This window comes from Artibeus jamaicensis, unplaced genomic scaffold, assembly GCF_021234435.1.
Source record: "Artibeus jamaicensis isolate MK-2021 breed Jamaican fruit bat unplaced genomic scaffold, CSHL_Jam_final contig_240, whole genome shotgun sequence".
Lineage (NCBI taxonomy): Eukaryota > Metazoa > Chordata > Mammalia > Chiroptera > Phyllostomidae > Artibeus > Artibeus jamaicensis.
Window position 1 is genome coordinate 4233906 of NW_026521506.1, and position 11414 is coordinate 4245319.

Sequence of the window (11414 nt, forward strand, 5' to 3'; positions counted from 1 at the left end):
AAGTGAAAATAGGTTTAGTTATGAGTACACGAGACACAGAGGTTATTCTTCAATTGTTATTTTTTAATTATGGTATTGTTTTCTATTCAAACAATTGTAAACCTGCTTTAGCCCCACCCTATACAATTAACTTGAGAGGTTAAGAGGGCTTGGAGGTACCATGAAGTTAAAATGAAAAAGGTTTGTGTCAGTTATTTACTTGGGTATTATTTTGGACAGTATTATACCTATCTAACTCAATTTACAGTATTTTTCTGGACTATAAGACACACTTCTTAACCACATTTTTGGCTTCAAAATTTTCCCCCCATTTCCTCCTCTAAAACCTAGGTGCATCTGGGGTCTGCACCATAAGACGCACTTAGGTTTTAGAGGAGGAAAATAGGAAAAAAATTTTTGAAGCAAAAAATGTGGTTTAAAAAAATGCATCTTATAGTCTGAAAAATATGGTACTTCTCTGTTAGGTGCTTAAATACAGGATCCAGACTGTTGTTTATTGGGAAATGTTTGTTCGTTTTACAAGTAAATATTTTGCATTGATCGCAGGCTCTTCAGTCGTAGAGATCCAGAGGAGGATGGAATGATGAAAAGAAGGGGGCGACAAGGTCCAAATGCCAACCTTGTTAAGACATTGGTTTTTTTCTTCCTGGAAAGTGAGGTTAGTTTATGTTGATTTTCTACTTATACTGACTTTTTTTGAGGATATTCCCTCTGTGTTCATGTAGAATGTTGGTGCGTGTATTTTTTATTTGTAATTTTTGACAGGTTTTGGTATTATAGTAATGCTGTCTCCATAAAATGAGTTGGAAAACTCTAGGGCTATTTAAACTTCACAGAATGAAGAGAAATGATTTGCTTATATATTAAATTGCTAAATAAACATGTATTTTATTCATGTAACCATAATCATTCCCATTCAGTTAAAATACATTTGTAGTATATTTTATAATTGAGAGTGGTTAACTCATGTAATATTTATTCCAAATAGGTTATAAAATTATATGCATATAATCTAAAAATAATTTTCATGTTGACAATTATTGTGAGAAATGTTTGATGATACTACCCAAGAAGGTTTACTTATGCACAGCAAGCCAAGGCAGTTTCTTCTCTGTCCTTTCTTTCATCTGACCTGAAAAAGTAGATTGTTGTTTAAGTTTGTACACGGTGTACACAAAGCTTCCCTTTTTTTTTGAGTCATGCCTAGTATGCTACTTGTTTAAGGATGCATTGCTTTTCTTACATTTTAGTTACATGAGCATGCAGCATACCTTGTGGATAGCATGTGGGATTGTGCTACTGAGCTGCTGAAGGACTGGGAATGTATGAATAGCTTATTGCTGGAAGAGCCACTTAGTGGAGAGGAAGGTAAGTATATTTAATTGTGGTATTTTTGTTGTTTAGACGGTTTTGAAAATAAATTTTACTTAATTTGTTTCTTTTTTAGTATTAAAATAATTGAATGAAAACCTTACTTTGCAAATAATTTTATTTTCACGTACATTAATATTATGCCATGTAGATAGATGTAGTTGTCATCAACATTCTTGAATTTTTTTGTATCTTTGTTCATTTTTCTTTGCTAAAATTGTGGATCAGTGGTATACAGATTTGTAATGTTTAGAAAGGTTTAACTTGTTTTGACCTTTTCTGTGATACAGTAATGGAATTTTACTTAGTGTGTTAGGTCAGATTCTATCATAGCCAGAAGGAACTGTTATGTAATAATTATAAATGGCATATAGGGAAAAGAAGTAAATGGACTTTCTGATTTTTTTTCAGCACTGACAGACAGACAAGAGAGTGCTCTGATTGAAATAATGCTTTGTACCATTAGACAAGCAGCTGAATGTCATCCTCCTGTGGGAAGAGGGACAGGAAAAAGGGTATGCCAATATATTTTCAGTATTCTAAACTAAGTTTTCCTTTTTTCAGTATCTTTTATAAAAATTATTTGTAACCAAAGAACCAAATTTTTGAATTTTACATTTTACTTTTTAGATGACCTTTGCTTGTAAATATGTGTTTAGAAATAAATTTCTAAAGCATTAGCAGTTTGAGAAATTTCTTCCATAAGATTACTTTGTTAGTTACTACAGAATTACAATGATTGACAATTCTTGCCTTCAAGACTGAATATAGTGCACCATTTTAGAATAATGCATTTGTCTGTTCAGATTTATGTAATGCTTTCTATTTTCTTTCCGTTTTTTTTTTTTCTTTTGTTTTTTAATTGCTGCTAGTAACTTACTGTGTCGAATTCATAAGCCATGGGTCATGGCCCATAGCTTAGAATAGGCTGAAAATGCTACTCAAGCTTGTTTTTTTGTGGGTTTTGTATGTGTGTGTGTTACTAGAATTTTTATTCGTTCACTCTGTATTAATTCTTATATATCAACTTGACTGGAGTAGAAGATACCCACATATTTATTCAATCATTATTCTGTGAGTGCCTGTCAGGGTGTCTTTCCATGAGATTAATATTTTATTTTATTTTTTAATATATTTTTATTTTTAAATTTATTTTAAAATTATTTTTCTATTACAGTATTCTTTCTTTTACTCGAGCTTGTTTTTATAAAAGTTCCTAAAGTATATTTCCTGTTCCTAACTGCTTCTTTTTGGTTAGTCTGTGTATTGATTTTTGCTTTAGAATTATTCAAAGCTTTTTTGTTTTTTTTAAGTGGCTTTTTTTTTTCTTAAAACATGCAAGTTATTTGTCACTTTTGAGTTTCAAGTTTTATACTAGCAATTTTCATATCCATCATTTAAAATGTAGTTTTATTATTTATTTTGTATATCTCAGACTTGACCACCAAACAGGGCCAGTGGCTTAATAAGTAACAAATGCTGTGTTACTTTAGGTGCTGACAGCAAAGGAGAAGAAGACCCAGTTGGATGACAGGACAAAAATCACTGAACTTTTTGCTGTAGCCCTTCCTCAGTTACTAGCTAAAGTAAGTTTGTGTCACTATCAGAATGTTACTAAGAAATAATACATTTCGTTTGGAAATGCCACACAAGATTTTATCATAACATTTGCTTAACATGATTATCATGTTTTTTTCCTTTTTTTTTTTAAATTTCAAAGTACTCTATAGATGCAGAAAAGGTGACTAACTTGTTGCAGTTGCCTCAGTACTTTGATTTGGAAATATATACCACTGGACGATTAGAAAAGGTATGTGCTGTTTTCTGTGTATTAAAAAACCTTGAAAATTATTAGTTTAGTTCATTCCCATCATAATTGTTTTTTCATATTTAAAAAATATATTATTGTAACTGCTAATGTGAAAGGAAACATATCTTACATGGCTTCTGTATTTTCGATAAGTTAGTTGGATTTAAAGAATGGTACTAATGAGGCTTTGATTCATATTCACAGCCATATTCTGATTCCTGGCCATTATGTGACTCTCACTGATGATTTATAGAGATTGGGGGTGCGTAACAGGACCCCATGACAATTATAAAACAAAAGCAGCTAGTATCCATTGAAAATTTTTATTGTCTTCCAGGAATTGTTGTATGTTCTTCATATGTAATAAAATTTTCACCAAAGCTCTATGAAATAGGTGATATTATTCCTGTTAAGAAAATAAGCATGGGTGGATCAGTGTATTTATTTTCCATGACTAGAAAAACACCTTAAAATGCATGTCCTACTGGTTGTGGAGTTAGTTTATTTTAAGCTTTTCACCATGGTGGTGTAATTGCTTTATGCCTATCATGTATACAGTACCAGTGATTTTAATGAAAAATACTTGGATTTTGCAGCATTTGGATGCCTTATTACGACAGATCCGGAATATTGTAGAGAAGCACACAGATACAGATGTTTTGGAAGCATGTTCTAAAACTTATCATGCACTCTGTAATGAAGAGTTTACAATCTTCAACAGAGTAGATATTTCAAGAAGTCAACTGATAGACGAGTTGGCAGATAAATTTAACCGGCTTCTTGAAGATTTTCTGCAAGAGGTATATACTACAAGTATTTTGTCAGTTGGGTCCCCTTCCCCTTCAGTAACCGGATTAAGTCATCAGTCCTGGTGATAGTCCCTAGCAGCATGTTAAAAAGATCTCAGACTTTTTGTTCTGTGATTCATCATGCTATTACTCCTCTACCAACATAGAAAGGTGGTAAAAGTCTGTAACTTGGAGAAGCCAAACACAAAACTTAACATCTTTTGTTATTTTATGGAAATGATCTGGGAAGTTACCAGGGTTTAGTTGATAAGAAGCTGTTTGGGAACAGGGTATTAATGGAACAGAAGAGTAGAGCTAGCCTCCGGCCATGTAGTCTCAAAAAGTAGGGTATTTCTTACTGTATGGTCTTTGATATTATAAAGCCTTGGGAAATTGCTGTTGTAGCCACTGTTGATTTTTGGGGTTTGGATGTTCTGTTCTATTTTGAAAGAGGCTTAAGGTGTGGCACTCAAATACACTTGTATTTTTATTGTGTTTTTTTCTTTTTTTTATTTAGTTATTTTTCAAGTACAGTTTTCTGTCTATTTCTCCCATCCCTCCCATTTCCACCTCCCTTAGTTATTGTCCCTGTGTCCTTTATACTTATTCCTTCAAATCCCTCCCCCCCCTTTTTCCCCTTAAATTCCCTCTCCTCTTCCCTCTGATCGCTGTCCCCTTGTTCTCTATTTCAGTGTCTTTGTTTTTATTTTGCTTGCTTATTTATTTTGTTGTTTAGCTTCCTGTTAAGGGTGAGATCATACGGTATTTGTCTTTCAACACCTGGCTTATTTCACTCAGCATAATGCTTTCCAGTTCCATCCATGTTGTTGCAAAGGATAGTAGCTCCTTCTTTCTCTCTGCTGCATAGAATTCCATTGTTTATTGTGATTTTTAATCATTTCTGGAAATATATTTAGCAGTCTAGTTGATTTGCATAAAGTAAAAATTCTTCTCAAATTAATGTATTTAGCCTTTTCCACACTACTTTTACCATTACTGCTACAAAAATCATGTGGACTTTGTGATTTCCAGGTTTCTTGTTTAAGAATTACTTGAACTTTCCTTTTATTGCGTGTGTAACATTCCATGCTTACTAATTTTTGCTTAATTGGCAGTTTGTGCAAATATGTTGTACATTGATCACATTCTTAGTTAAAAATTTTAATGACTCTAATCTTGGCTAGATATCATTGTGATTAGAACAAGCCGTGTTTTGTTTTGTTAATTAAGTTCAATTATTTGGTAGAAAAATTAAAATTTAAGAACAATTAAGCTTTTTTTGAGAGACCTAGTGTTTGACACAATGATTTGGATAGTATTTAACAAACTTTATAAGTTTCGTGTAATAAAACTCACAAAGTTTTCAAAAATATAAGTTGCTCTGATTTGGAAAGTTGGTATCTGGAAAGGACTAGCATGGGCAGTGCTTATGCAGAGGGGTTTTTTTTTTTTTCCAAATTAATTATGATTGGACTGGTACATCTTTCTTAAGCACTATATTTTGTGTGGGTTTTGTCACTTAGGTGTTGTTTTTCTAATCGCTTGCTTGTCCTCTTTTCCTCTACCTTGTTTTTCTTTATTGTCCCAATGTATTTATTACTGTGAAAGATGTGTTCATAGTTTTGTGTCAAGATTACTTAGAGGAAAAAGGGAGAATGCTGTTTACTTTTTTGGGGGGGTATGATGTACTTGTGATAATAGCTGTGTCCGCTCATTACTCCAGCCATATTGCTTTAAATTTGGCCAGATTTTGGTATTAAGTGACATAGTTAATATGTGGTTTTTATTAGGTTATGCTTTGAAGTTGGTATCGCTGTTTTGGTGTTATTAATGTTTAATATTGTATAATTATCATTCATAGGGTGAAGAACCTGATGAAGATGATGCATACCAGGTATTGTCAACATTGAAAAGAATCACTGCTTTTCACAAGTAAGTTGAATCTTGAAGTTCTGATTTTTTTTAAGTATTTTATTTATTTAGTTTTAGAGAGAGGGAACAGGAAGGAGAAAGAGTGGGAGAGAAACATCAATGTGCGGTTGCCTCTCATGTGTCCCCTACTGGGGACCTGGCTCGCAACCCAGGCATGTGTCCCGACTGGGAATCGAACCAGCGAGCCTTTGCTTCACAGGCCCGTGCTCAAGCCACTGAGCCACACCAGCCAGGGCTTGGAGTTCTGATTTCTTAAAACTGTAGCAAAATCAACTTACATGTTTTGGAGTTTTAATATTATCAGAGTCTTTGCCTAATTTCTTGTGCTTTTGATGGGGGGGGAGATACTGGGTAAAATCATGTGTTGAATTAGATAATCACTGAAAAATTATCAACTAATATACTTTTTAAAAAAATACACTTTTTTGTTGTGGGGCATGTTAAAAAGTTTATTTTCAGCATTCTGTTAACACTTAAGTCCAAAACAAATGTGATTAAGCTTAACTTTTTAATATAACATAATTCTTTTTTATAGTGCCCATGACCTTTCAAAGTGGGATTTGTTCGCTTGTAATTACAAACTATTGAAAACCGGAATTGAAAATGGAGACATGCCTGAGCAGGTTTTTATTATTTACAAGTTCCATACTTAACTTTGAGAATGAAGACTTGTGACTTTTTAATTTTAACTGCATTTTCTTGATTCTTTTTACAGATTGTTATTCATGCACTGCAATGTACTCACTATGTAATCCTTTGGCAGCTTGCAAAGATAACTGAAAGCAGCTCTACAAAGGTTTGTGGTAGTTCAGTGGAGTTGTTAATTAGATTAATATCATTAACTCTTTTCAGCAAACTTACACATTTAATAGATCCAATTTATTTCAATACTTTTGATTTATTGTTCAGGCATGTGTACTTGTAAAAGTAGTCCTGTTTGTGGCTTGATGTATATTGACTGAAAACATTTTGCTTCAGGGTATGATTTAAAATTAAAAATCATTCACATTTGAAGGTAGCATAATTTATGGATTTCCATATAATTCTCAAAAGTATTGAGTAGATAATAAAAATACAGATTTTATAAATGATGACCAAGAGCCTTTGAAACAAAGCAGATGTAGCTGTTGGATTATATAAACTGATGTTAACAAGCCAGTTAGTTTGCCTTTGTGTGGTTTTAGGGTCACCTTGATCATACTCAGGATCTCTCTCTGCTGATGTTCCAAATTGATAAATCACTTCTGTTTGAGTATTATGTTCCAGCTACCATGTCTTAGAACTTTTAAAATTTTATTCATAATGATAATCCTTGATGTGTTGTTTAATAAGTGAACTAAACAGTACTGTACTGTCTTTTCCATTTGTAAATTGGAAGCTCAAAACATTGTATTTATAATAGTCGATGTTGCCTTAAATATTTGGGCACATTTTTATAAATATTAAGCACTATCTAGAAATTACAGGATTAGCTTATAGGTACTTATCTGCAGTGCTGTTATATCTGCAAATGGATATCCCCCCCTTGACAAGGTAATGCAGGTTTGTTGTTAAAATAGAGTACTTTTTGTCAAACACTCAAGAAACAGTGACCATATTAGTAAATATGATTGTTGACCTAAGTTGAAAGTACGGAATTAAAAATTAAAACAAGAAAAAAAGTCATGCTTTTAGACGAGGAAAAATGTAAAATGAATATTATTGAATACAAAATTATTCATTCTGAAGCTTGGTTGAGTTTGCTTCACCAAATCAGTGTTCAAGTTAAACCAGTTTTTATTTAACTTGTCCATTACACATACCAAATATATACTGATATTCTATTATTTGGCATTCAGTATCAGAAGACAGATCAAAGGTTATTACAAGTAAATTAATGTGGATGGTCTTTGTAGACTTTTTCTATTTTAAATTTATTGGTAAATATTCAGAAACAGAGAAAATGTAATAAAAAGAATATTTTTTTAAAAGATTAATATTTTTAAATGAGACATTTAAGTAATACCACAAAGCTGGTTTTTGTCTCTGTTTTTAAAAAGTACAAGCAGTATCCTTCAAATAAGAAATGAATGATGCACCCTGGCTGGTGTAGCTCAGTGAATTGAATCCCAGCCTGGGAACTGCAAGGTTGCCAGTTTGATTCCCAGTTAGGACACATAAGAAGCAACCAATTGGAAAGATAAACTTCTTTTTATTTTATTTTTTAAATTAATTTCTCCTCTTTCATAAATTGGCCACTCTTCTAAGAGTGAGAATGGAGTATAAATCTTTAAGCGTTCTGTGGTAATGGATTTATTAAAGATAGCCATATATAGTCAGATAAGTTTTCTCATCCTAAAGGACCTAGACCACTCAGAATATTACCTATTAATATACCTGGCTTTTTAAAAATTTAATCCTCACCGGAGGATATGTTTATTGATTTGAGAGAGAGAGAGAAAGGGTGAGAGAGAAAAACATAGATATGAAAGAGAAGAGAGAGGCCTCCCGTACCCCAATCAGGGATCAAACCCCAAACCTGGAACCTAGGTATGTGTCCTGACTGGGAATCGGACTCATAACCTTTTGGTGCACAGGACAATGCTCCAACCAGCTGAGCCACCTGGCCAGGGTAATATACCTAACATGGTTAAGGCTGCAATTTGTTGAAATTTTTAAGAAAAATGGTCTCATTTGTTTTTATTTTCCTTTCTGATAAACAGTAAACAAGGATTTAAATCTAATGTACAAGCAGAGTTAACATAGTTAAATGTATGGTGTTCTTGTAATGTCAATGATCTTAAATACTGAGTTTTTTATGTAGTATTTTTTAAATGTGAAATTTTTTCAAGGAGGACTTGCTGCGTTTAAAGAAACAAATGAGGGTATTCTGTCAGATATGTCAGCATTACCTGACCAACGTGAATACTACTGTTAAGGAACAGGTTAGTAATTATTATGGATAGCAGTATTTTTAAGGAATGTTAATAAATATCTGAACAAATACAGAACATTTAATACTGAGATTGAGCAAAGTAGAAGTAACTTATACATATACATGTATATGCCATGTTCAAAAATTAGATTAATGTGTTGATTTTTATGGAGTTTATAATTGCTTTATTGAGTGCCCTAATTGTAGATATTCTGTGTTGTTTCTTTATGACACTCTTGGTAAACAGACCCCTATATACATTAAGTATATGAGATTAAAAATGTTATTTCTGAAAGCAACAATATAACAAGCATGGCTCAGGGAGGAAAGGTCTGTATGGTTTTCTTATCTTTGAGAATATTATCAGATTTTGACATTCCTGCCTGTCCTGATTGTGCAAGTTATTTTTTCTTCTCTGTGGACTTTGTCCGATAATCACCTCCCTGCCTTTAAAGTATTACCTTCTTACCCTGTATTACCTTGTGATTCCAGTATTGCCAACTTTCTTATTCTGGAAATAGATTGTTACCTGGTGCCGTAGGTAGTGTCCCCATCTATAAAATGTGTGTGACCCTGAGAATAAGAGCCTATTTAGCTCTGATTCCCTAAAAGAAGATTAATCTTTTTTGGACACATGCTTTTTAAATGCTTTTATGGGATAGCTGTTTTTATAATCATGTAATAAGACATTAACAGTGATACAGTGAAAATGCTTATGGTGATTTCAAGATTTTATGACCATTTCATCTTATTAGCCTTTGTATGTTGGGGTAGAGCCCCAGTAGTTGTCATAAGTGCTGTTTTCAGCAGCTCGTGTTATGTTAGACATTGTTTGTTTTAGTTTGGCATGTATTTACTTATTAAAGCTACTGTAAATGTTTTTCAAATATAATTGTCCAACTACAGAGCTACCGAGTCATTCAACCCTTTTGTCTGTCACTTGTCTTTATTTCTTTTAAAGAAATCAAAATTAATATTTAAATACCTTTGGATTGTTAATTTATATTTTTAAAATTTTAATTTAAGTTTTTCATTGTTTAACTACAGTTGTCTTCATTTTCCTGCCACTGCTTTTTCCCGCTCCATCCACCCCTACCTCCCACCCTCAATCCTACCCCCTTTGTCTTTGTCCATTGGGTCCTTTATACATGTTCTTTAACTTGACCCTTCCCCTTCTTTCCCCATTATCCTCTTTCCCACTGGTTACTGTCAGTTTTTTATTTCCATGTCTTTGGTTCTATTTTGCTTGCTTGTTTTGTTGATTAGGTTCCACTTATAGGTGAGATCATATGGTATTTGTCTTCACCACCTGGCATTATTTCACTTACATAATGCTTTCCAGTTCCATCCTCACTGTCGTGAAGGGTAGGAGCTCCTACTTTCTTTGTGTTGCATAGTATTCCATTGTCTAAATGTACCATGGTTTTTTGATGCACTCATTTACTGATGGGCACTAGGTTTTTTCTAGCACTTGACTACTGTAAATTGTACTGCTGTGAACATTGGGGCGCATAGGTTCTTTTGGATTGGTGTTTCAGGATTCTTAGGGTATAATCCCAGCAGTGGAATTGCTGGGTCAAAAGGCAGTTCCATTTTTAGTTTTCCGAGAAAATTCCATACTGGTTTTACACAGTGGCTGCACTAGTGTGCATTACCACCAGTAGTGCACTAGGGTTCCCTTTTCTCCACATCCTCACCAACACTTATTGTTTGTTGATTTGCTTGTGATGGGCATTCTGACTAGTGTGAAATGATATCTCATTGTGGTTTTCATTTCCATCTCTCTGATGGCTAGTGATGCTGAACATTGTTTCATATGTCTCTGTGCCCTCCATATGTCCTCCTTGGAGAAGTGACTGTTCTGGTGCTTTGCCCATTTTTAATTGGATTGTTTGTCTTCCTGGAGTGGAATTGTTTGAGTTCTTTATATATTTTGGAAATCAAACCCTTGTCCGAGGTATCATTGATTGGCAAGTGTATTTTCCCATATGGTTTCCCCTTTTCATTTTGCTTATGTTTTAGTCATGCAGAAGCATTTTAATATGATGATTTATTGTCCCATTTGTTTATTCTTTATGTCCCTTGCTCTAGGGGACATGACGGTGAAAATATTGGTGCATGAAAAATCTTGAGATTTAAGTCTTTTATCCATCTTGAGTTTATTTTTGTCTGTGGTGTAAGTTGGTGGTTAAGTTTCATTTTTTTTTCCAGGTAGCTGTCCAGATCTCCCAATACCATTTTATGCTTCTACACCTTTTGTTGAATATTTATTGACCGCAGAGGCATGGGTTTATTTTTGGGCTCTCTTTTCTGTTCTATTAATCTGTGTATTCTTATGCCAGTACCAGACTGTTTTGATTATATCAGCATTGTAATATAGTTTGACAGCAGGTATTGTGATTCCTCCTGCTTTTTTCTTCTTTCTCAAAATTGCTGAGGCTACTTGGGGTTGTTTATGGTTCCATATATATTTTTGAAATATTTGTTCTGTATCTGTGAAATATGCTATTGGTATTTTAATTGGGGACTATGCTGAATCTATAAATAAAAATTTACATTTAGCCCTGGCTGGTGTAGCTCAGTGGATTGAGTGTGGGCC

General features: G+C 33.4%; 1 protein-coding gene across 6 annotated transcripts in view; it reads left to right on the plus strand.

The window, feature by feature from the left end:
• STAG2 (stromal antigen 2) overlaps nt 1-11414 on the plus strand; it is a 136717-nt gene that overhangs the window by 98526 nt on the left and 26777 nt on the right. For all 6 annotated transcript variants that reach the window (XM_037154117.2, XM_037154122.2, XM_037154120.2 and 3 more), the window contains exons 14-23: nt 547-658; nt 1251-1368; nt 1783-1886; nt 2865-2957; nt 3092-3181; nt 3778-3981; nt 5831-5901; nt 6437-6524; nt 6617-6697; nt 8733-8825. In XM_037154117.2, the coding sequence (XP_037010012.1) occupies nt 547-658; nt 1251-1368; nt 1783-1886; nt 2865-2957; nt 3092-3181; nt 3778-3981; nt 5831-5901; nt 6437-6524; nt 6617-6697; nt 8733-8825 (1054 nt within the window). The remainder of the gene's footprint in view (nt 1-546; nt 659-1250; nt 1369-1782; nt 1887-2864; nt 2958-3091; nt 3182-3777; nt 3982-5830; nt 5902-6436; nt 6525-6616; nt 6698-8732; nt 8826-11414) is intronic.